Source organism: Bombina bombina, chromosome 2 (assembly GCF_027579735.1).
Source record: "Bombina bombina isolate aBomBom1 chromosome 2, aBomBom1.pri, whole genome shotgun sequence".
Lineage (NCBI taxonomy): Eukaryota > Metazoa > Chordata > Amphibia > Anura > Bombinatoridae > Bombina > Bombina bombina.
Window position 1 is genome coordinate 364,245,207 of NC_069500.1, and position 26,414 is coordinate 364,271,620.

Consider the following 26,414-nt stretch of genomic DNA (forward strand, 5'->3'; position numbering starts at 1 on the left):
AAAACCTCCGGGTGGAGTTCCCACTCCCCCGGATGGAAAGTCTGACGACTCAGATAATCCGCCTCCCAGTTGTCTACTCCTGGGATGTGAATTGCAGATAGATGGCAGGAGTGATCCTCCGCCCATTTGATGATCTTGGATACCTCTCTCATCGCCAAGGAACTCTTTGTTCCTCCCTGATGGTTGATGTAAGCTACAGTCGTCATGTTGTCTGACTGGAATCTTATGAATCCGGCCTTCGCTAGTTGAGGCCAAGCCCGGAGAGCATTGAATATCGCTCTCAGTTCCAGGATGTTTATCGGGAGAAGAGACTCTTCCCGAGACCATAGACCCTGAGCTTTCAGGGAATCCCAGACCGCACCCCAGCCTAATAGACTGGCGTCGGTCGTGACAATGACCCACTCTGGTCTGCGGAAACTCATTCCCTGAGACAGGTGATCCTGTGACAACCACCAACAGAGTGAGTCTCTGGTCATCTGGTCTACTTGAATCTTTGGAGACAAGTCTGTATAGTCCCCATTCCACTGCTTCAGCATGCACAGTTGTAATGGTCTTAGATGAATTTGAGCAAAAGGAAATATGTCCATTGCTGCAACCATCAACCCTACTACTACCATGCACTGAGCTATGGAAGGCTGCAGAATAGAGTGAAGAACTTGACAAGCTTTAGAAGCTTTGACTTTCTGACTTTTGTCAGGAAGATCTTCATTTTTAAAGAATCTATTATCGTTCCCAAGAAGGGAACTCTTGTCGACGGAGACAGGGAACTCTTTTCTACGTTCACCTTCCACCCGTGAGATATGAGAAAGGCTAGAACAATGTCTGTATGAGCCTTTGCTTTGGAAAGAGACAACGTTTGGATTAGAATGTCGTCCAGATAAGGTGCCACTGCAATACCCCTTGGTCTTAGAACCTCTAGAAGGGACCCTAGCACCTTTGTGAAAATCCTTGGATGATCTTTGTGGATAGGAATATGTAGATACGCATCCTTTAAATCCACGGTAGTCATAAATTGACCCTCCTGGATTGTAGATAAAATTGTTCGAATGGTTTCCATTTGAACGATGGAACTCTGAGAAATTTGTTTAGAATTTTTAAATCCAGAATTGGTCTGAAAATTCCCTCTTTTTTGGGAACTACAAACAGATTTGAGTAAAACCCCCGACCTTGTTCCACAGTTGGAACTGGTTTGAAGATAAGTTAGACATGTGGAACCTTCCCCTTGAGGGTAGTTCCTTGAACTCCAGAAGAAAACCCTGAGAGACTATTTCTAGTGTCCAGGGATCCTGAACATCTCTTGCCTAAGCCTGAGCAAAGAGAGAGAGTCTGCCCCCTACTAGATCCGGTCCCGGATCGGGGGCTACCCCTTCATGCTGTTTTGGTAGCAGCAGCAGGCTTCTTGGCCTGTTTACCCTTGTTCCAGCCTTGCATTGATTTCCAAGCTGGTTTAGTCTGGGAAGCGTTACCCTCTTGTCTAGAGGCTGCCGAGTTGGAAGCCAGTCCGTTCCTGAAATTGCGAATGGAACGAAAATTGGACTTATTCTTAGCCTTGAAAGGTTTATCTTGTGGGAGGGCATGGCCCTTTCCCTCAGTGATGTCTGAAATAATCTCTTTCAATTCTGGCCCAAAAAGGGTCTTACCTTTGAAAGGGGTATTAAGCAATTTTGTCTTGGAAGATACATCCGCCGACCAAGACTTTAGCCAGAGCGCTCTACGCTCCCCAATTGTAAACCCTGAATTTTTCGCCGCTAACCTCGCTAACTGCAAAGCGGTGTCTAAAATAAAGGAATTAGCTAACTTAAGTGCGTGAATTCTGTCCATGACTTCCTCATACGGAGTCTCCCTACTGAGCGACTTTTCCAGTTCCTCGAACCAGAACCCACGCCGCTGTAGTGACAGGAATAATGCACGAAATAGGTTAAAGGAGGTAACCTTGCTGTACAAAAATCTTTTTAAGCAAACCCTCCAATTTTTTATCCATAGGATCTTTGAAAGCACAATTGTCCTCAATAGGAATGGTCGTGCGCTTGGCTAGAGTAGAAACCGCCCCCTCGACCTTAGGGACTGTTTGCCATGTGTCCTTCCTGGGGTCGACCATAGGGAACAATTTCTTAAATATAGGAGGAGGGACAAAAGGTATGCCTGGCTTCTCCCACTCCTTATTCACTATGTCCGCCACCCGTTTAGGTATCGGAAAAGCATCAGGGTGTACCGGGACCTCAAGGAACTTGTCCATCTTGCACAATTTTTCTGGGTTGACCAGATAGTCACAATCATCCAGAGTAGATAGCACCTCCTTAAGTAATGCGCGGAGATGCTCTAATTTTGATTTAAATGTCACAACATCAGGTTCTGCCTGCTGAGAAATTCTACCTGTATCAGAAATTTCCCCATCTGACAAACCCTCCATCACTGCCACTTCAGATTGGTGTGAGGGTATGACAGAAAAATTATCATCAGCGCCCTCCTGCTCTACAGTGTTTAAAACAGAGCAATCGCGCTTTCTCTGAAATGCTGGCATTTTGGATAAAATATTAGCTATGGAGTTATCCATTACTGCCGTCAATTGCTGCATAGTAACAAGCATTGGCGCGCTAGAAGTACTAGGGGTCGCCTGCGCGGGCATAACTGGTATAGACACAGAAGGAGATGATGTAGAACTAGGTCTACTTCCTTCATCTGAGGAATCATCCTGGGCAATTTTACAATTTGTGACAGTACTGTCCTTACTTTGTTTGGACGCTATGGCACAATTATCACACATATTTGAAGGGGGAACCACATTGGCTACCATACATACAGAACATGATCTATCTGAAGGTACAGACATGTTAAACAGGCTTAAACTGGTTAATAAAGCACAAAAACCGTTTTAAAACAAAACCGTTACTGTCTCTTTAAATGTTAAACAGGGCACACTTTATTACTGAATATGTGAAAAACTATGAAGGAATTATCCAATCTTTACCAAATTTTCACCACAGTGTCTTAATGCATTCAAAGTATTGCACCCCAATTTTCAAGCTGTTAACCCTTAAAATGTGGAAACCGGAGCCGTTTTTAATTTTAACCCCCTTACAGTCCCAGCTACAGCCTTTGCTGCGACTTCACCAATCCCAGGGGGGTATATGATATCAAATGAAGCCTTCTAGGAACGTTTTTAGTGGATTCCAGACCCACACACATGCAGCTGCATGTACTGTACTCAAAAGTAACTGCACAGTAATGGCGTGAAAATGAGGCTCTGCCTACTACAGAGAAAGGCCCTTCCTGACTGGGAAGGTGTCTTAACAAGTGCCTGGTGCTAAAAAACGTTCCCCAATGTTATAAAAGTGTGAAATTCAACTTCAAACTGCATATAATACTTAAATAAAGCAATCAATTTAGCCCTTAAGAGTGTCTACCAGTGTATAGCCCATAATAAGCCCTTTATTCTGTTTGAGACTAAGAAAATGGCTTACCAATCCCCATGAGGGAAAATGACAGCCTTCCAGCATTACACAGTCTTGTTAGAAAAATGGCTAGTCATACCTTGAGCAGAAAAGTCTGCAAACTGTTCCCCCCAACTGAAGTTCTCTCATCTCAACAGTCCTGTGTGGGAACAGCAACTGATTTTAGTTACTGTCTGCTAAAATCATAATCCTCTTTTAAACAGAACTCTTCATCTCTTTCTGTTTCAGAGTAAATAGTACATACCAGCACTATTTTAAAATAACAAACTCTTGATAGAAGAATAAAAAACTACAACTAAACACCACAAACTCCTCACCATCCCTGAGGAGATGCTACTTGTTCAGAGCGGCAAGGAGAATGACTGGGGGGGCGGAGCCTGGGAGGGACTATATGGACAGCTCTTGCTGTGTGCTCTCCTTGCCTTTCCCTGTGGGGGAGGAGAATATCCCACAAGTAATGGATGACGCCGTGGACCGGACACACCAATGTTGGAAAAAACGTTTTAAAATAAAACCGTTACTGTCTCTTTAAATTTCAAACAGAAAACACTTTATTACTGAATATGTGAAAAAGTATGAAGGAATCGTTCAAAAATTACCAAAATTTCACCACAGTGTCTTAAAGCATTAAAAGTATTGCACACCAAATTTCAGAGCTTTAACCCTTAACATAACGGAACCGGAGCCGTTTTTAAATTTAACCCCTATACAGTCCCAGCTATAGTCTTTGCTGAGACCCAACCAAGCCCAGAGGGGAATACGATACCAAATGACGCCTTCTAGAAGCTTTTTCAGTGATTTTTAGATCCTCACACATGCATCTGCATGCCCTGCTTTCAAAAAACAACTGCGCAGTAATGGCGCGAAAATGAGGCTCAGTCTATAACTAGAAAGGCCCCCTGACTGAAAAAGGTGTCTAACACAGTGCCTGCCGTTTTATAAACGTTCCCCAAGATTATAAATGCCAATTGTTAGTCTAAATCTGAATAATATGCCCAAATAAAGCAATCGATTTAGCCCATAAAAACGTCTACCAGTTTTTTAGCCCATATTAAGCCCTTTATTCTGTTTGTTTGACTAAGAAAATGGCTTACCGGTCCCCATGAGGGGAAATGACAGCCTTCCAGCATTACACAGTCTTGTTAGAAATATGGCTAGTCATACCTTAAGCAGAAAAGTCTGCTAACTGTTTCCCCCAACTGAAGTTACTTCATCTCAACAGTCCTATGTGGAAACAGCAATCGATTTTAGTTACTGTCTGCTAAAATCATCTTCCTCTCACAAACAGAAATCTTCATCCTTTTCTGTTTCAGAGTAAATAGTACATACCAGCACTATTTTAAAATAACAAACACTTGATAGAAGAATAAAAACTACATTTAAACACCAAAAAACTCTTAACCATCTCCGTGGAGATGTTGCCTGTGCAACGGCAAAGAGAATGACTGGGGTGGGCGGAGCCTAGGAGGGACTATATGGCCAGCTTTGCTGGGACTCTTTGCCATTTCCTGTTGGGGAAGAGAATATCCCACAAGTAAGGATGACGCCGTGGACCGGACACACCAATGTTGGATAAATATAATTCTCAGGAGAATAATGGCAGTATTTGCCTCTACAAGATTTGGGATACCAACACCACTGTCAATAGCTTTGATTATGCCAAGTAAGTTTTTTTTTTTAACTACCGAAGATGTGCTGTCTAGATCTGGGACTTCTCTGCTGATGATATTACTTCAAGACAGAAAATAACATCCCAGAGGCAGAAGGAAGATGGAAGATTCAAGATCCTGTCACAACCTATCACAAAGACACTACCAACATCCCTGAAGGAAGGATAGTGCAGTTATGCAAGTGGATCATCAAAAGGGGTACATTCATGTTACAGAGCCAGGGACTCACGTCATTTCACGGTGGCTACGGCATTAGAAGAAACCACAACAGGTTCCTGTTTTCACAACATAACTCCTGAACTCAACAGCCTTTACTTGCATGTGCATATACTAAGAAAATGGACTTGTGGCGCTGCAAGGTGATAACAGTTTACGAAAATATCACCACTTATCTAGCGGGCCCCTGTGGCAAAAGAAAAGAAAAACTGTTCCATTAATACGAAAATGTATACGTGCCTTTGCCCTCATAACAAACGTTTGTACAAGAAGGTGTCACTTCAGTTTCAAGACGTACAAAATGGACTGATGGATGTACAGATCTTGTCTTACGTAAGGATACCAAGCTTCCAGATGCCAGCACCAGTGTCAAATAGCATAATTAATGCTATTGGCTAGTCGTGTTAATCTTTGCTAAATTAAACTTCATCTCATGGAACACATTACTATGGGTTATAGCATGACACTGTATATAATACTTTGTAGTAATGCATAGGTTGTCTAGTAAGGGTCTGATCATGGGAGAAATACATAAGCAAGATACATAATGTGTGGCCATTGGCTAAAGCTTTCAAGCCCACAAAGCGGGGGACTGTTACAGTTTGGGAAATTGCTTATGTTATAGTTCCATTTCTATGTATATATTGTATGTATGTATGAGCATATTTATGTCATATTAACTAGCCATGAGAAATATATAAGCTGTATATTTAATGCCCTGTTTCAGTTACAAAACCATAAAGCATTTTATGGGAGTTTAAGGGAGTTATTTCCCCAGGCTCCCTCCCATTCAATAGAGTCACCAAATGTTTACATGTAAATAGGAGTCTTTGGCTGTTGGGGTGTGGATGTGGTAGATAACAGGTTATCATGATTTATAGCTATCCACCCTCTACAATAGCCCCTATTTACATGTAAACAGCTAGGACCAATGGTGTTCAGTTTTCCAAATATGGTGAGAAGCGGGAAAAATTGAGCCAATTAAAATCAGAAGTAATACTAGCAGATGGGGAGGGTTTTAATATATAGAACAATATTTAGTCAGTAGAGTTAGTCAGGAGTCAGAAGGAGAAGAGAGAGAGGAGGATGAGGGCAGGAAACTAGCAGAAACATCCATACTGTCCCAGACAACCATATTACAACATCTGAATAAGGTACCTGTATCATGTATGTTTGTATAAGTGTATATTTGTCTTGTAAGTAAATGTTAATTGTTATTGTCTTTAGGCCTATGCATTGAATATTGTGCCATTTTATGTTTTTTTAGCTGATCTAATAAATAATTGTGTATTTTGAAACCAACAGTAATTTTAAGAGTCTTATTACATTGGGTTATTTATCATTTTCTCAGCTATATGTGTATTTATGCAAAACTTTAGGCTAGAACCTAGTTAATTCTGCCTATTAATATAATATAAAAAAATATCTAATCCCATAGCTACAATTTGTACATTGTAAACCCCTTTTTAGCTAAAAAATAAGCCAGATTTCATATAGTTTATGTCTTGCATGGTCAAGAAAACATAAAATATATATATCTGGATTAGTTAGAATTTAATTGTTAATTCCTCAATGAGCCATAAAAAGCTGTGTAAATAAACAGATATTTTTTTGCACGTAGTTATCTTGTCACTCTGGGATAAAATCAGAAAATATTGCATAAATATACATATATATATATATATAGATATATACACTTTACAAGTCAGATTAAGGATCTAAAATTCCTCATATTAAATAACCTTTAAGACTAAAATATTATATTTGTACTCTAAATTATTACTTTTAAGATCACTAATGTAAACGACCAGGGGCAACATAACAGGTTGCTTTCTCCCTGCACCTATGTCTAGGAAGCTGCACAGCCCATATTTTCAGCCCTGATGTTGCACAACAGAAAAGGCAGACAGAATAAATCCTCCCGGTTGACTACTTTATAAAACCGCCGGGAGAGAAAAGTCACATGTCCTGCCAGTGTCCAAAAAACTGCCCAGAGTCCCCTAGAAACATTAGGAGAACTGCATCAACGTTAACCCCTAGAAGGAGCCCCAAGGCAATGAGGTCTGTGTCAAAAAAATAAAAATAAAGTGCCCAAACTTATTCTGAGACTTCTTGTACCCCAGAAACAAAGTCAGCACTTACCTCATCTTCTGCCTGGCAGCAAGGCAGGCTCCAGGTGTAAGAGGTCATATCCCCTCCCATGGACCTGAGCATAAAGAGAAAGTCCTGAGTTAGAATGTCTCAGGTTTTCCAAAGGCAGGGCAGCAGTAATATATGGAAGGCACAGTGAGAATTATGTCCCATAAGTTTCCATAGCTCTAAAGCCACCAAATGCATCTCTTTTTACTGAAGAGACTGATCTGGTCTATGCTACACCCCAGAACAAAGTAGCACACTTTGGCACTACTGTAAAAAATAATAAACTCTTGATTGAAGTATCTAAACTAACACCTCACTTTACCTCTTCCTATCACTTACATAGACAAAGAGAATTACTGGAGTGGGAGGGAAGGGAGGAGCTATATATACAGCTCTGCTGTGGTGCTCTTTGCCTCCTCCTGCTGACCAGGAGGCGATATCCCACAAGTAAGGATGAAATCCGTGGACTCATTGTAATTTGTAAAAGAAAGCATATTTATGCAATATTCATATTTAATAAAAATATATATACAAGTAGCCCTCAGTTTACGCCGGGGTTAGGTTCCAGAAGGAATGGTTGTAAATCGAAACCGTTGTAAATTGAAACCCAGTTTATAATGTAAGTCAATGGGAAGTGAGGGAGTTAGGTTCCAGGCCCCTCTCAAAATTGACATAAGTAACACCTAATACATTATTTTTAAAGCTTTGAAATGAAGACTTTAAATGCAAAACAGCATTATAAACCTAATAATATAGAGTGTATCATCATCAAACTAAGTTTAATAAACAAAAACATTTGCTAAACCGGAACTAATAAAATTATCACACAAACACAGACTGTATCATCATCAATCTAAGTTTAATGAGCAAAAACAAAATAATCACACAACAGACTGTATCATCATCAAACTAAGTTTAATGAAGAAAAACTTTTTTTTATATTTTTTTCTGCAGCTAAGGGAAGTGGCTGCTAGATCTTGTTCCTTTAAAAGCGGCTCCATTGCTCAGGTCTGGTTATACACTGATTAATTTCAGCCTGCCTGTGTTTAATCACACAAAAGACTGTAGCATCATCAAACTAAGTTTAATTAACTAAAATGTTTTTTACTTGCCTTTTTCTGCAAACAGTTCTCTGCATTGAGTCTGCATCTAAGGGAATTGGCTGCTAGATCTTGTTCCTTTGAAAGCTGATCCATTGATCACGTCTGGCTTGCTTTTCTTTGCATGTGTTTGCTGCAACACAAACGGACAGCTCCACCTACTGGCTATTTTAATGTATGCTTTCAATAGCAGTCAATGCTTTTCAATAGCAGTCACATGACTGAAAAAAGGGCATTATTCTGAAATGGCGCAAATTGAACCGTCGTAAACCGAGGGCCACCTGCATAGGTATAAATATATATTGTACCAATATACCATTATATATATATTTTAATATTTATTTATGAATAAAGAGAACCATATTCTGCAATGTGAAGAACATTGGAACACAAAATCTTTATATCGTAATTTCGGCTTTTTGAGCTCGTCGGATTAGCATGCGTGCAAAAACAGTTTACTTTGAACTCATAATACGGAATCTGGCCCTAAATAGGCAAATAATCTATCAATTTGGTGAGTCTTAGGGGAAAATAAGATTGGCAGCATGTGTTGTTCCTAAGGCAGCAAAAAACAATTAAATTTGCCAATGAGGTCAACCTTTATTGGATCAGGACAGCTTTCCTCCTGTGCAATGCTAAACAGCTAGATATGTATAATGAACTATACAAGTACTCATCATTTTTCACTCTGGAATAGACATTTCTTAATCTCACATCACATGTAATAACCCAGCAGATATTAAACAGAATCCTTCCACAAAAATAAATATAAGATGAAATACAGTTCTACATATTTCAAAAATATTTATTGCCATATTGTGCTTTATTCAGACACAACATTATAATAAAACATATTTTAACAAAGGCAAAAAAAGATGAACTTGAATGCACTTCAACAAAAATGTAATGGTGTTTCCGGTCCAAATGGAAAATGAAAAGCAAGGATAAAAATAAAACACTTAAAAGATATGAAAATAACAGAATTTATGCTTACCTGATAAATTACTTTCTCTTGTGGTGTATCCAGTCCACGAATTCATCCTTTACTTGTGGGATATTCTCCTTCCTAACAGGAAGTGACAAAGAGAGCACACAGCAGAGCTGTCCATATAGCTCCCCCTCTAGCTCCACCCCCCAGTCATTCGACTGAAGAAAAAGGAGAAACCATAGGGTGCAGTGGTGACTGTAGTTTAAAAATAAAAACCACCTGTCTTAAAATGACAGGGCGGGCCGTGGACTGGATACACCACAAGAGAAAGTAATTTATCAGGTAAGCATAAATTCTGTTTTCTCTTGTAAGGTGTATCCAGTCCACGGATTCATCCTTTACTTGTGGGATACCAATACCAAAGCTTTAGGACACGGATGAAGGGAGGGAACAAGACAGGTACCTTAAACGGAAGACACCACTGCTTGTAAAACCTTTCTCCCAAAAATAGCCTCCGAAGAAGCAAAAGTATCGAATTTGTAAAATTTGGAAAAAGTATGCAGCGAAGACCAAGTCGCTGCCTTACAAATCTGTTCAACAGAAGCCTCATTTTTAAAAGCCCATGTGGAAGCCACTGCTCTGGTAGAATGAGCAGTAATTGTTTCAGGAGGCTGCTGGCCAGCAGTCTCATAGGCCAAACGGATGATGCTTTTCAGCCAAAAGGAAAGAGAGGTAGCAGTCGCCTTCTGACCTCTCCTCTTACCGGAATAGATAACAAACAAATAAGTTGTTTGTCTGAAATCCTTAGTTGCTTGTAAATAGAAATTTAAAGCACAAACCACATCAAGATTGTGTAACAGACGTTCCTTCTTCGACGAAGGATTAGGACACAGAGAAGGAACAACAATTTCCTGGTTAATATTCCTATTAGACACAACCTTAGGAAGAAAACCGGGTTTGGTACGTAAAACTACCATATCTGCATGGAACACCGGGTAAGGTGAATCAAACTGTAAAGCAGATAACTCTGAAACTCTTCGAGCAGAAGAGATAGCTACCAAAAACAAAACTTTCCAAGATAAAAGCTTAATATCTATGGAATGTAAAGGTTCAAACGGAAGCCCTTGCAAAACTGAAAGAACTAAATTCAGACTCCATGACGGAGCCACAGGTCTATAAACAGGCTTGATCCTGACTAAAGCCTGACTAAACGTTTGGTACCTCTGCCAGACGTTTGTGAAAAAGAATAGACAAAGCAGATATCTGTTCCTTTAAGGAACTAGCTGATAATCCTTTCTCCAATCCATCTTGGAGAAAGGACAAAATCCTGGGAATCCTAACCTTACTCCATGAGTAACCCTTGGATTCGCACCAAAAAAGATATTTTCGCCAAATCTTATGGTAGATTTTCCTGGTGACAGGCTTTTTAGCCTGAATCACGGTATCATAAACCGACTCAGAGAAACCACGCTTTGATAGAATTAGGTGTTCAATCTCCAAGCAGTTAGACGCAGAGAAATTAGATTTGGATGTTTGAAGGGACCCTGTATTAAAAGGCCCTGCCTCATTGGCAGTGTCCATGGTGGCACAGATGACATGTCCACTAGGTCTGCATACCAAGTCCTGCGTGGCCACGCAGGCGTTATTAGAATCACCAAAGCTCTCTCCTGCTTGATTCTGGCAACCAGACGAGGGAGGAGAGGAAACGGAAAAACATAGGCTTGATTGAAGGACCAAGGCGCTGCTAGAGCATCTATCAGCACCGCCTGGGGATCCCGGGACCTGGACCCGTAAAGAGGAAGCTTGGTGTTCTGACGGGACACCATCAGATCCAATTCTGGAGTGCCCCATAGCTGAGTCAGCTGGGAAAATACCTCCGGGTGGAGTTCCCACTCCCCCGGGTGAAAAGTCTGACGACTTCGAAAATCCGCCTCCCAATTGTCTACTCCTGGGATGTGAATTGCTGAGAGGTGGCAAGAGTGATCCTCCGCCCACCTGATTATTTTGGTTACTTCCATCATTGATAAGGAACTCTTTGTTCCCCCTTGATGATTGACATAAGCTACAGTCGTGATGTTGTCCGACTGAAATCTGATGAATTTGGCCGCAGCTAGCTGAGGCCATGCCTGAAGCGCGTTGAATATCGCCCTCAGTTCCAGAATGTTTATCGGGAGAAGAGCTTCTTCCCGAGACCATAAGCCCTGAGCTTTCAGGGAGTCCCAGACAGCACCCCAGCCCAACAAACTGGCGTCGGTCGTTACGATGATCCACTCTGGTCTGCGGAAACACATTCCCTGAGACAGGTGATCCAGAGACAACCACCAGAGAAGAGAATCTCTGGTCCCCTGGTCCAACTGTATTTGAGGAGACAAATCTGCAAAATCCCCATTCCACTGTCTGAGCATGCATAGTTGCAGTGGTCTGAGATGTATCCGTGCAAAAGGGACTATGTCCATTGCCGCTACCATTAATCCGATTGTCTCCATGCACTGAGCTACAGATGGCCGAGGAATGGAATGAAGAGCTCGGCAAGTAGTTAAGAGTTTTAACTTTCTGACCTCCGTCAGAAATATTTTCATTACTACCGAGTCTATTAGTGTTCCTAGGAAGGGAACTCTTGTGAGGGGGGGGGGGAGATTACTCTTTTTGATGTTCACCTTCCACCCGTGAGACCTCAGAAAGGCCACTACAATTTCCGTGTGAGACTTGGCTCTTTGGAAAGTCGACGCCTGAATTAAGATGTCGTCTATATAAGGCGCCACTGCTATGCCCCGCGGTCTAAGCACCGCCAGGAGGGACCCTAGCACCTTTGTGAAAATTCTGGGAGCAGTGGCCAACCCGAAAGGGAGAGCCACAAACTGATAATGCTTGTCCAGAAAGGTGAACCTGAGAAACTGGTGATGGTCTTTGTGGATAGGAATGTGTAGATACGCATCCTTTAGATCCACGGTAGTCATATATACTGACCCTCCTGGATCATTGGTAAGATTGTCCGAATGGTCTCCATCTTGAATGATGGGGCTCTGAGGAATTTGTTTAGAATTTTGAGATCCAGGATTCGTCTGAAAGTTCCTTCTTTTTTGGGAACCACAAACAGGTTTGAGTAAAACCCCAGCCCTTGTTCCGCAATTGGAACTGGGTGGATCACTCCCATTGTATGTAGATCTTCTACACAGCGTAAGAACGCCTCTTTTTTTGTCGTGTCTGTAGACAGACGAGAAATATGGAACCTTCCCCTTGGAGGGAATGCCTTGAATTCTAGAAGATATCCCTGGGAAACAATCTCTAAGGCCCAGGGATCGTGTACGTCTCTTGCCCAGGCCTGAGCGAAGAGAGAGAGTCTGCCCCCTACTAGATCCGGTCCCGGATCTGGGGCAACCCCATCATGCTGTCTTGGAGGCAGCTGCAGGCTTCTTGGCCTGTTTACCCTTGTTCCAGCCCTGGTAAGGTTTCCAGGCTGCCCTGGGTTGTGAAGTGTTACCCTCTTGCTTTGCAGCAGGGGAGGATGAAGCAAGACCGCTCCTGAAATTCCGAAAGGAACGAAAATTATTTGGTTTGTTCTTCATCTTGAAGGACTTGTCCTGGGGGAGAGCATGGCCTTTTCCCCCAGTGATTTCTGAAATAATCTCTTTCAATTCAGGCCCAAAGAGGGTCTTTCCTTTGAAAGGGATGTTCAATAGTTTGGATTTTGATGACACATCGGCCGACCAGGACTTTAACCACAACGCCCTGCGCGCTAAAATGCTGCTAACTTAGCTAGTTGGAAAGCGGCATCTGTGATAAAAGAATTAGCCAGCTTAAGAGCCTTAATTCTGTCCATAATGTCCTCATATGAGGTCTCCGTCTGGAGCGCATCTTCCAGCACCTCGAACCAGAAAGCAGCTGCAGTAGTTACAGGAACAATGCACGCTATAGGTTGGAGAAGAAAACCTTGATGAACAAAAATTTTCTTAAGTAAACCCTCTAATTTTTTTATCCATAGGGTCTTTAAAAGCACAACTGTCCTCAATTGGTATGGTTGTGCGTTTAGCAAGTGAAGAAACAGCCCCCTCCACCTTAGGGACCGTCTGCCACGAGTCCCGCGTGGAGTCAGAAATGGGGAAATTTTCTTAAAAACAGGAGGGGGAACAAACGGAATACCTGGTCTATCCCACTCCCTAGTTACTATATCCGCAATCCTCTTAGGGACCGGGAACACATCAGTGTAAACAGGAACTTCTAGGTACTTGTCCATTTTACACAATTTCTCTGGAACCACCGAAGGGTCGCAGTCATCCAGAGTAACTAATACCTCCCTGAGCAATAAGCAAAGGTTTTCTAGTTTAAATTTAAAAGCCAATGTATCTGAGTCTGTCTGAGGAGCAACCTTTCCCGAATCGGAAAGTTCTCCCTCAGACAGCACATCCCTCACCCCCATTTCAGAGCGTTGTGAGTGTATATCGGATACGGCTGCCAAAGCGTCAGAATGCTCAGAATCTGTTCTTAAAACAGAGCTATCACGCTTTGCAGGTAACACGGGCAGTTTAGATAAAAACACTGAGAGGGAGTTATCCATAACTGCCGCCAAGTCTTGCAAGGTAAAAGAGTTAGAGGCACTAGAGGTACTAGGCGTCGCTTGAGCGGGCGTAACTGGTTGTGACACTTGGGGAGAGGTTAACGGGCTAACCTCATTACCTTCTGTCTGAGAATCATCTTGGGCCACATTTTTAAGTGCAACAATATGTTCTTTAAAGTGTATAGACATATCAGTACAAAGTGGGACACATTCTGAGAGGGGGTTCCACCATGGCTTCCAAACACATTGAACAAGGATTTTCCTTAGTGTCAGACATGTTTAACAGCATAGTAGTAAGACAAACAGGCTTAGAAATCACTTTAATCAAGTAAAAACACACTTTGCAAAAAACGTTACTGTGCCTTTAAGAGATAAAAAAGGCACACAATTTTCCAAAACAGTGAAAAATGCAGCAAACTTTTCAAAATTTTCACAGTATGTACCTAAAGCATTGGTAAGATTGCACAACTAGCAAGAAAAACGATTAACCCCTTAATGCCCAAACCGGATCAATAGCAAGCTAACAACCAGTTAAACCAACTTCAGCACCTTGCCACAGCTCTGCTTTGGCCCTACCTGCCCTTAGGGGCCAGATTTTTGGGGAAAAAGCTTCTTATAGGTCCTCAAACTGCTGCAGGACCCTCCATGTGAAACAGCCTGAAGATCTAGTCAATCTAACTGCACATCTGAGGCGCGAAATTAGGCCCCTCCCACCTTCCTCCAGTGCTGTGAGGCCTACAGAAACACTCTCAAGTGTTTTAATAATAGCCATGTGGGTAACAACCCCTGAAAGAAACCCAAAGGAACCTTCAAAGTGTCTCAAAAAAACGATATTTATTAGTAAAAACCGTTTGCCATAAAATAGTGTCAACCAGCATAAATTAGTCCTGTTATGTAAGCTTGCAATTCCATACTTAGTCTCTGAATAAAGCTTACCCTTCCCTAATGGGGATCTTATCAGTCCTTTTCTAGCATTATCACGGTTTTGTCTAGAAATAAATGACTGAACATACCTTATTGCAGCCTAACCTGCAAACCGTTCCCCCCCAACTGAAGTTTTCTTGTACTCCTCAGTCCTGTGTGGTAACAGCAGTGGATTTTAGTTACAACATGCTAAAATCATCTTCCTCCCTGCAGAAATCTTCATCTCTTGTCTGCTACAGAGTAAATAGTACACACCGGTACCATTTAAAATAACAAACTTTTGCTTGTAGAACAAAAACTACAAATCTAACACCACATTCACTTTACCCTTCCGAGAGGGACCCTATTGCTTAGAGCAGGCAAAGAGAATGACTGGGGGTGGAGCTAGAGGGGGAGCTATATGGACAGCTCTGCTGTGTGCTCTCTTTGCCACTTCCTGTTAGGAAGGAGAATATCCCACAAGTAAAGGATGAATCCGTGGACTGGATACACCTTACAAGAGAAATATCATTTTTTTTACTATCTTGATAGTAAACTAAAATTCATCATGGAAGACACACTACCATTGTATTAACTGTAGACCAGAGGTATTTCTTCTAACACATGAAAGAACATAATGGGACAAGAGGCACTAATATATACATATATATTAAAAAACAGTACATTTTAACATATCCTTCAGTTCAAATGGAGAGAGTGCAGTTTAAAAATATCTTTTTAGATACTAAAAATAAACTATTAACAGTTTCAAACCTGTGTAATAAAATACATTTCAATTATACAAACCATCTGAGTAATGTACATCAGCAATAAAAGCATAATTTACAAACTGTAAAGATAGTTTTATTAGTGCAAGGATATATTGGTGCAAACACTGCCAACTGAAGGTACCTATGTGTTTTTAAATATTTGCAGACGATGGTAAAACATGATATTTCTTCAGAGTCATTCGGATTGATCCTAGATCTCGGTTGATCTTTTCCAAACGGTCTTCTAGACTTTCCTGGGAATATATAAATTTTAGGAAAGAAAAAACAACACACACATTATAAATTATTTAAGAACTATATTTCTACTACTACTTAAAACTAGAATATAGTCGAGAATATTGTCTTCTAAGATTGCATTTACATAGTTGCAGAGGTTTAACAGGTCTTCTTATTCTGAAATAATTTATTTTAATTGTTTTTTTCTAACATTTTAGCTCACAATTGTGCCTCATCTTTTTGCCTTAAAAGGACACTAAACCCAAAATTTGTCTTTCATGATTCAGGAAGAGAATTCAATTTTAAACAACCTTCCAATTTACTTCTGTTATCTAATTTGCTTAATTTTTTAGATATCCTTTGTTGAAGAAATAGCAATGCACATGGGTGAGCCAATCACACAATTAATCTATGTGTAGCAACCAATCAGCAGCTACTGAGCTTATCTAGATATGCTTTTCAGCAAATGATAACAAGAGAATACAGCAAATTTGATAATAGTAGTGAATTAGAAAGTTATTTAAAATGGCATGCTCTTTCTAAATCATGAAAGAAAAAATTTTGGTTTCATGTCCCTTTAACGTCTACCTGTAATAGACGTAATTTTTGTCCAAAGTTCGGCAGCCGTTAAACACTAATTTTTGCCGTGCGAACTTGGTGCAAATTATTGTTTGTCTGTTAATGGGAGCCAATAATACTAAACTACTTCTGATATTTAGCAAATATTAAGCAAAAAACATAATTTATGTAAGAACTTACCTGATAAATTCATTTCTTTCATATTAGCAAGAGTCCATGAGCTAGTGATGTATGGGATATACATTCCTACCAGGAGGGGCAAAGTTTCCCAAACCTTAAAATGCCTATAAATACACCCCTCACCACACCCACAATTCAGTTTAACGAATAGCCAAGAAGTGGGGTGATAAGAAAAAAGTGCGAAAGCATATAAAATAAGGAATTGGAATAATTGTGCTTTATACAAAAAAATCATAACCACCACAAAAAAGGGCGGGCCTCATGGACTCTTGCTAATATGAAAGAAATGAATTTATCAGGTAAGTTCTTACATAAATTATGTTTTCTTTCATGTAATTAGCAAGAGTCCATGAGCTAGTGACGTATGGGATGACTACCCAAGATGTGGATCTTTCCACACAAGAGTCACTAGAGAGGGAGGGATAAAATAAAGACAGCCAATTCCTGCTGAAAATAATCCACACCCAAAAAAAAAGTTTAATGAAAAACATAAGCAGAAGATTCAAACTGAAACCACTGCCAGAAGTACTTTTCTACCAAAAACTGCTTCAGAAGAAGAAAATACATCAAAATGGTAGAATTTAGTAAAAGTATGCAAAGAGGACCAAGTTGCTGCTTTGCAAATCTGATCAATCGAAGCTTCATTCCTAAACGCCCAGGAAGTAGAAACTGAACTAGTAGAATGAACTGTAATCCTTAGAGGCGGAGTTTTACCCGACTCGACATAAGCATGATGAAATAAAGATTTCAACCAAGATGCCAAAGAAATGGCAGAAGCTTTCTGGCCTTTTCTAGAACCGGAAAAGATAACAAATAAACTAGAAGTCTTACGGAAAGACTTAGTAGCTTCAACATAATATTTCAAAGCTCTAACAACATCCAAAGAATGCAACGATCTCTCCCTAGAATTCTTAGGATTAGGACATAATGAAGGAACCACAATTTCTCTACTAATGTTGTTGAAATTCACAACTTTGGGTAAAAAATCAAAAGAAGTTCGCAACACCGCCTTATCCTGATGAAAAATCAGAAAAGGAGACTCACAAGAAAGAGCAGATAATTCAGAAACTCTTCTGGCAGAAGAGATTGCCAAAAGGAACAAAACTTTCCAAGAAAGTAATTTAATGTCCAATGAATGCATAGGTTCAAACGGAGGAGCTTGAAGAGCCCCCAGAACCAAATTCAAACTCCAAAGAGGAGAAATTGACTTAATGACAGGTTTTATACGAACCAAAGCTTGTACAAAACAATGAATATCAGGAAGAATAGCAATCTTTCTATGAAAAAGAACAGAAAGAGCAGAGATTTGACCTTTCAAGGAACTTGCGGACAAACCCTTATCTAAACCATCCTGAAGAAACTGTAAAATTCTCGGTATTCTAAAAGAATGCCAAAAAATGATGAGAAAGACACCAAGAAATATAAGTCTTCCAGACTCTATAATATATCTCTCTAGATACAGATTTACGCGCCTGTAACATAGTATTAATCACAGAGTCAGAGAAACCTCTTTGACCAAGAATCAAGCGTTCAATCTCCATACCTTTAAATTTAAGGATTTCAGATCCTAATGGAAAAAAGGACCTTGCGACAGAAGGTCTGGTCTTAACGGAAGAGTCCACGGTTGGCAAGAGGCCATCCGGACCAGATCCGCATACCAAAACCTGTGAGGCCATGCCGGAGCTACCAGCAGAACAAACGAGCATTCCTTCAGAATCTTGGAGATTACTCTTGGAAGAAAATCTAGAGGCGGAAAGATATAGGCAGGATGATACTTCCAAGGAAGTGATAATGCATCCACTGCCTCTGCCCGAGGATCCCGGGATCCGGACAGATACCTGGGAAGTTTCTTGTTTAGATGAGAAGCCATCAGATCTATTTCTGGGAGTTCCCACATTTGAACAATCTGAGGAAATACCTCTGGGTGAAGAGACCATTCGCCCAGGTGCAACGTTTGGCGACTGAGATAATCCGCTTTCCAATTGTCCATACCTGGGATATGAACCGCAGAGATTAGACAGGAGCTGGATTCCGCCCAAACCAAAATTCGAGATACTTCTTACATAGCCAGAGGACTGTGAGTCCCTCCTTGATGATTGATGTATGCCACAGTTGTGACATTGTCTATCTGAAAACAAATGAACAACTCTCTCTTCAGAAGAGGCCAAGACTGAAGAGCTCTGAAAATTGCACGGAGTTCCAAAATATTGATCGGAAATCTCACCTCCTGAGATTCCCAAACCCCTTGTGCCGTCAGATACCCCCACACAGCTCCCCAACCTGTAAGACTTGCATCTGTTGAGATTATAGTCCAGGTCGGAAGAACAAAGAAGCCCCCTGAACTAAACGATGGTGATCTGTCCACCATGTCAGAGAGTGTCATAAAATCGGTTTAAAGATATTGAGATATCTTTGAGTAATCCCTGCACCATTGGTTCAGCATACAGAGCTGAAGAGGTCGCATGTGAAAACGAGCAAAGGAGATCGCATCTGATGCGGCAGTCCTAAGACCTAACATTTCCATGCATAAGGCTACCAAAGGGAATGATTGTGACTGAAGGTTTTGACAAGCTGATATCAATGTTAAACTTCTCTTGTCTGACAAGGACAGAGTCATAGACACTGAATCTATCTAGAAACCTAAAAAGGTTACCCTTGTCTGAGGAATCAATGAACTGAATGGTAAATTGATCCTCCAACCATGATTCTGCTAAATGTAAAGACTGAGCAAGTACCAAGATATCGTCCAAATAAGGAAATACCAAAACCCTGTTCTCTGATTACAGAAAGAAGGGCACCGAGAACCTTTGAAAAAAAAAAAAATTCTTGGAACTGAGGCTAGGCCAAACGGTAGAGCCACAAAACTGGTAATGCTTGTCTAAAAAGAGAATCTCAGACACTAAAAGTGATCTGGATGAATCGGAATATGCAGATACACATCCTGTAAATCTATTGTAGACATATAATGCCCTTGCTAAACAAAAGGCAGGATAGTCCTACAGTAACCATCTTGAATGTTGGTATCCTAACATAACGATTCAATAATGATAGATCCGGAACTGGTCTGAAGGAATTGACCTTCTTTGGTACAATGAAGAGATAAAATAAAACCCCAGCCCCTGTTCCAGAACTGGAACTGGCATAAATACTCCAGCCAACTCTAGATCTGAAACACATTTCAGAAATGCTGAGCCTTTGCTGTGTTACCTGGGACACGGGAAAGAAAAAAATCTCTTAGCAGGAGGCCTTAACTTGAAGCCAATTCTGTACCTTTCTGAAACAATGTTCTGAAACCAGAGATTGAGAACGGAATTGATCCAAATTTCTTTGAAGAAAACGTAATCTGCCCCATACCAGCTGAGCTGGAATAAAGGCCGCACCTTCATAGGTACTTAGGAGCTGGCTATAGGTTTCTATAAGGCTTGGATATATTCCAAACTGGAAATAGTTTCCAAACTGATACCGCTCCTGAGGATGAAGGATCAGGCTTTTGTTCCTTGTTGCGAGGAAAGGAACGAAAATGATTATTTACCCTGGAAAGAAAGGGAAAGCAAAGTTAACTTAGAAGACATATCAGCATTCCAAGTTTAATCCATAAAGCTTTTCTAGCTAAAATAGCTAGAGACATATACCTGATATCAACTCTAATGATATCAAAAGATGGTATCACCAATAAAATTATTAGCATGTTATAGAATAATAATAATGCTATAAAATTATGATCTGTTACTTGTTGCGCTAAAGCTTCTAACCAAAAAGTTGAAGCTGCAGCAACATCCGCTAAAAATATAGCAGGTCTAAGAAGATTACCTGAACATAAGTAAGCTTTTCTTAGAAAAGATTCAATTTTCCTATCTAAAGGATCCTTAAATGAAGTACTATCTGCCGTAGGAATAGTAGTACATTAGCAGGAGTAGAGACAGCCCCATAACCTTAGGGATTTTTGTCCCAAAAAACTCTAATCTGTCAGATGGCACAGGATATAATTGCTTAAACGTCTAGAAGGAGTAAATAAATTACCCAAATTATTCCATTCCCTGGAAATTACTTCAGAAATAGCATCAGGGAGATTAAACACTTCTGGAATAACTACAGAAGATTTAAAACCTTATTTAAACGTTTACATTTAGTATCAAGAGGACCAGAATCCTCTATTTCTAATGCAAATAATACTTCTTTAAGTAAAGAACGAATAAATTCCATCTTGAACAAATACAAAGATTTATCAGCATCAACCTCTGAGACAGAAACCTCTGAACCAGAAGAACCATTATCAGTATCAGAATGATGATGTTCATTTAAAAATTCATCTGAAAAAAGAGAAGTTTTAAAAGACTTTTATGTATACTAGAAGGAGAAATAACAGACATAGCCTTCTTAATGGATTTAAAAAAATAAAATCTCTTATGTTATCAGGAACACTCTGAAAATTAGATGTTGACGGAACAGCAACAGGTAATGTAACAGTACTAAAGGAAATTTTATCTGCATTAATAAGTTTGACATGACATGCAATACAAACAACAGCTGGAGAAACAGATACCAAAAGTTTATAGCAGATACACTTAGCTTGGTAGCTCCAGCACTGGGCAGTGATTTTCCTGAAGTATCTTCTGACTCAGTTGCAACGTGGAACATCTTGCAATATGTAAAAGAAAAAAAACAACAACATATAAAGCAAAATTGAACAAATTCCTTAAATGACAGTTTCAGGAATGGGAAAAAAAATGCCAGTGAACAAGCTTCTAGCAACCAGAAGCAATAAATAATGAGACTTAAATAATGTGGAGACAAAAATGACGCCCATATTTTTTAGCGCCAAAAAAGACGCCCACATTATTTGGCGCCTAAATGCTTATGGCGCCAAAAATGACGCCACATCCGGAACGCCGACATTTTTGACGCAAAAAAACGTCAAAAAATGACGCAACTTCCGGCGACACGTATGGCGCAGAAAAATTTTTTTGCGCCAAAAAAGTCCGCGCCAAGAATGACGCAATAAAATGAAGCATTTTCTGCCCCCGCGAGCCTAACAGCCCACAGGGAAAAAGTCAAATTTTTTAAGGTAAGAAAAAATGATTGAAACAAATGCATTTATCCCAAATATGAAACTGACTGTCTGAAAAATAAGGAATGTTGAACATTCTGAGTCAAGGCAAATAAATGTTTGAATACATATATTTAGAACTTAATAAACAAAGTGCCCAACCATAGCTTAGAGTGTCACAGAAAATAAGATTTACTTACCCCAGGACACTCATCTACATGTTTGTAGAAAGCCAAACCAGTACTGAAACGAGAATCAGCAGATGTAATGGTATATATGAGTATATCGTCAATCTGAAAAGGGAGGTAAGAGATGAATCTCTACGACCGATAACAGAGAACCTATGAAATAGACCCCGTAGAAGGAGATCACTGCATTCAAATAGGCAATACTCTCCTCACATCCCTCTGACATTCACTGCACGCTGAGAGGAAAACCGGGCTCCAACTTGCTGCGGAGCGCATATCAACGTAGAATCTAGCACAAACTTACTTCACCACCTCCATCGGAGGCAAAGTTTGTAAAACTGAATTGTGGGTGTGGTGAGGGGTGTATTTATAGGCATTTTAAGGTTTGGGAAACTTTGCCCCTCCTGGTAGGAATGTATATCCCATACGTCACTAGCTCATGGACTCTTGCTAATTACATGAAAGAAATATAATTTATGGTTACCTGGTTACTGGAAACTAGACTGATGTATATCCAACACACAAAAGAAGAAGGTAGCAAAAGGAAATAAGAGCAATAAAAAAAAAGGAGCATGGAAAAAGGAGGTGCAAACTACTGCCAAAAAAACAAATCATAAAAAAAAAATGGGCAATGTCTCATGGACACTCACCATCAAGAAAGAAATGAACTTATCAGGTAAGCATAAATTACATTATCTTTCATAAAGGTGGTGAGAGTCCACAATCCATTACTCTGTGGAGTCCACAAGTAACCTGGGTGGGACCATACATATCATTCAGAATAGATTGGATGATTGTTTTTTTTTATGCAATAATATTTAATGCCCAAAAACAGCTGCATGAATGACTTGCCTACCAAAAGCTGCTTCAGAAAAAGAAAGAATCATCAAAATAGTAGAAATTAGAAAAAAATATGTAAGGCAGACCAAACAATTGTCTTGCAAATTAGATCAACAGAGACCTCATTCTTAAAGGCAATAAAGTAGCAACTGATCTGGTAAAAAAAGGCTGAAATCAGTTTAGAAGGAGACTGACCCACCTCCAATTAAGAATAATAAATCAAAAGCTTTAACCAAGAGGCTATGAAAGGGTAATAACCTTCTGACCCATTCTGGAGCCATAAAAATGAAAAACAAAACAAAAACCTAGAACCCCCCCCTTCCCCCCGGTAACATGGGTATTCGGCCTCATCAAGATTGAGGTCTATAACTGTAATAATTGGACCTACAGCCAACTACAAACCTCTGTTAACTGGACACAGAAATACAACTATCCTAATTAGTATAATTCATTGCATGTAAGGAAATAGTTTTGTACTAGCGCTAATTAATTTGAATCCGTCAAAGATATGTTTAATTACTGTTATTATTTTTATTGATTGTTCAATTTTCTTAAATCATATGGATACCTTACAACCGCACACAGAAGAATGACCTATGGACATTTATAATTAGATGTGTGGTACGAACAAAAGTTTACAGAAATCATCCTATGTATATATAAAAGGAGCTGCGTCTACACTCCTTGTAACCGACTTTTATAGAAATAAAGCTGATTGGAAAAAAAAGAAAAAAAAGAAATACAACTGCCATGGGCAACAATGCACTACTTTGCTGACTAAATGTGCAATACCAGAGGGTAGAGGCACTCCTACAATCTCTGTATGACAGAGCACCATCTGTAGGGGTCTTGGGAAAATATATAATGGAGCAATCGACAGCAGCAGTGACTACCGGACACTCACACATATTATCCGCAACCAATCGCAGTGAGTACTGGGAGGTAGAAGCAGCCCTTCAAATATTAAAGGACTTAGTGGGTCCCCACAAGATTAAACCTTCTTATACACAGGCTATATTGGGGACTCTGAAACATCCAGCTGTTCCGATGGGCCCCGGAACAGTCAAAAGAAGACAGAGGGCCTGTTGGCCTCCTATCTTAAGGCTTCCAAAAAAACACCTGCTTTACAGCATCTTACTCAGGTATTCCAGGGGGATGAGACTGAGATGCAACACCTTGATCATGGGGCACAGTGTGAAGCTCTTCTGAAATATGACAGAAGATACCACCAAATACTTAGGCAGGCTATAAGATTTAAGGGATTTCCTTCTTGGAAAAAACGGGAAACTGATGGCTTGGGTCCATATTGCTTTCTCAAATTACAATACGTCTACACGAAAAGTTGGAGTAGTGTGAGGCAGCATATTTCTACTTACTTGAGCTGTGGGAATACACAGATGGAATTTCAGCCCTATACCTACTTTATTATTTTAAGAACTATGATTATTAATAAATAAGGGGGGGAATTATACATTTTCCTGGGAATATGTTGTTCAACTGTTAATTGTTTGGGGCTACGTCACTTACATTTTTCTGTTTATGGAATTAACTTACAGTTAGTAAGCTGCTATTGCCTTAAACATAATTTAATGTCTTCTGCAACAGTTTGATCTGTTGTATTCATAGCAACAAATATATATGCTTTTGTCCCGCAGGCTGCGGCCAGGCAGTGGGATGGAGCTGTAGTTACCTCAAGATCTAACATATTGCAGTTATATCAGTTGGCACTCATACGCTGTACCACTGACTTTTTGTTTATATAGTTAATTTGGCTTCATCTGTGTTTATCTCACTGATGTTCTTATCCCATTAACCCTTTTACAATATTTTTGGTGTAGTCCTAAGGCAGAGATAACAGAATTTATGTTTACCTGATAAATTACTTTCTCCAACGGTGTGTCCGGTCCACGGCGTCATCCTTACCTGTGGGATATTCTCTTCCCCAACAGGAAATGGGCAAAGAGCCCAGCAAAGCTGGTCACATGATCCCTCCTAGGCTCCGCCTACCCCAGTCATTCTACCGACGTTAAGGAGGAATATTTGCATAGGAAAACCATATGGTACCGTCGGTGACTGTAGTTAAAGCAAATAAATTTATCAGACCTGATTAAAAAAAACCAGGGCGGGCCGTGGGCCCGGACACACCGTTGGAGAAAGTAATTTATCAGGTAAACATAAATTCTGTTTTTCTCCAACATAGGTGTGTCCGGGCCACGGCGTCATCCTTACTTGTGGGAACCAATACCCAAAGCTTTAGGACACGGATGAAGGGAGGGAGCAAATCAGGTCACCTAAATGGAAGGCACCACGGCTTGCAAAACCTTTCTCCCAAAAATAGCCTCAGAAGAAGCAAAAGTATCAAACTTGTAAAATTTGGTAAAAGTGTGCAGTGAAGACCAAGTCGCTGCCCTACATATCTGATCAACAGAAGCCTCGTTCTTGAAGGCCATGTGGAAGCCACAGCCCTAGTGGAATGAGCTGTGATTCTTTCGGGAGGCTGCCCCTCCGGCAGTCTCGTAAGCCAATCTGATGATGCTTTTAATCCAAAAAGAGAGAGAGGTAGAAGTTGCTTTTTGACCTCTCCTTTTACCGAATAAACAACAAACAAGGAAGATGTTTGTCTAAAATCCTTTGTAGCATCTAAATAGAATTTTAGAGCGCGAACAACATCCAAATTGTGCAACAAACGTTCCTTCTTTGAAACTGGTTTCGGACACAGAGAAGGTACGATAATCTCCTGGTTAATGTTTTTGTTAGAAACAACTTTTGGAAGAAAAACCAGGTTTAGTACGTAAAACCACCTTATCTGCATGGAACACCAGATAAGGAGGAGAACACTGCAGAGCAGATAATTCTGAAACTCTTCTAGCAGAAGAAATGCAACTAAAACAAAACCTTTCCAAGATAATATAACTTAATATCAACGAATGCAAGGGTTCAAACGGAACCCCTGAAGAACTGAAAGAACTAAATTGAGACTCCAAGGAGGAGCTCAAAGGTTTGTAAACAGGCTTAATTCTAACCAGAGCCTGAACAAAGGCTTGAACATCTGGCACAGCGGCCAGCTTTTTGTGAAGTAACACAGACAAGGCGAGAAATCTGTCCCTTCAGGGAACTTGCAGATAATCCTTTTTTCCAATCCTTCTTGAAGGAAGGATAGAATCCTAGGGAATCTTAACCTTGTCCCAAGGGGAAAGATCCTTTAGATTCACACCAACAGATATATTTTTTTCCAAATTTTGTGGTAAATCTTTCTAGTTACAGGCTTTCGGCCTGAACAAGAGTATCGATAACAGAATCTGAGAACCCTCGCTTCGATAAGATCAAGCGTTCAATCTCCAAGCAGGTCAGCTGAGGTGAAACCAGATGCGGATGTTTCGAACGGACCCTGAACAAGAAGGTCTCGTCTCAAAGGTAGCTTCCAAGGTGGAGCCGATGGACATATCACCAGATCTGCATACAAGTCTGCGTGGCACGCAGGAGCTATCAAGATCACCCGACGCCCTCTCCTGATTGATCCTGGCTACCAGCCTGGGGATGAGAGGAAACGGCGGGAACACATAAGCTAGTTTGAAGGTCAAGGTGCTACTAGTGCATCCACTAGAGCCGC

At 40.4% G+C, this 26,414-nt stretch overlaps 1 protein-coding gene across 1 annotated transcript in view; it reads right to left on the minus strand.

Moving 5' to 3' along the window:
* Window positions 1-15,427: 15,427 nt before the first annotated feature.
* Window positions 15,428-26,414, minus strand: part of MPHOSPH9 (M-phase phosphoprotein 9) — an 855,600-nt gene continuing 844,613 nt past the window's right edge. The window contains exon 21 of the mRNA XM_053699773.1: window positions 15,428-15,987. Within this exon, the coding sequence (XP_053555748.1) occupies window positions 15,886-15,987 (102 nt within the window). The 3' untranslated portion in view covers window positions 15,428-15,885. The remainder of the gene's footprint in view (window positions 15,988-26,414) is intronic.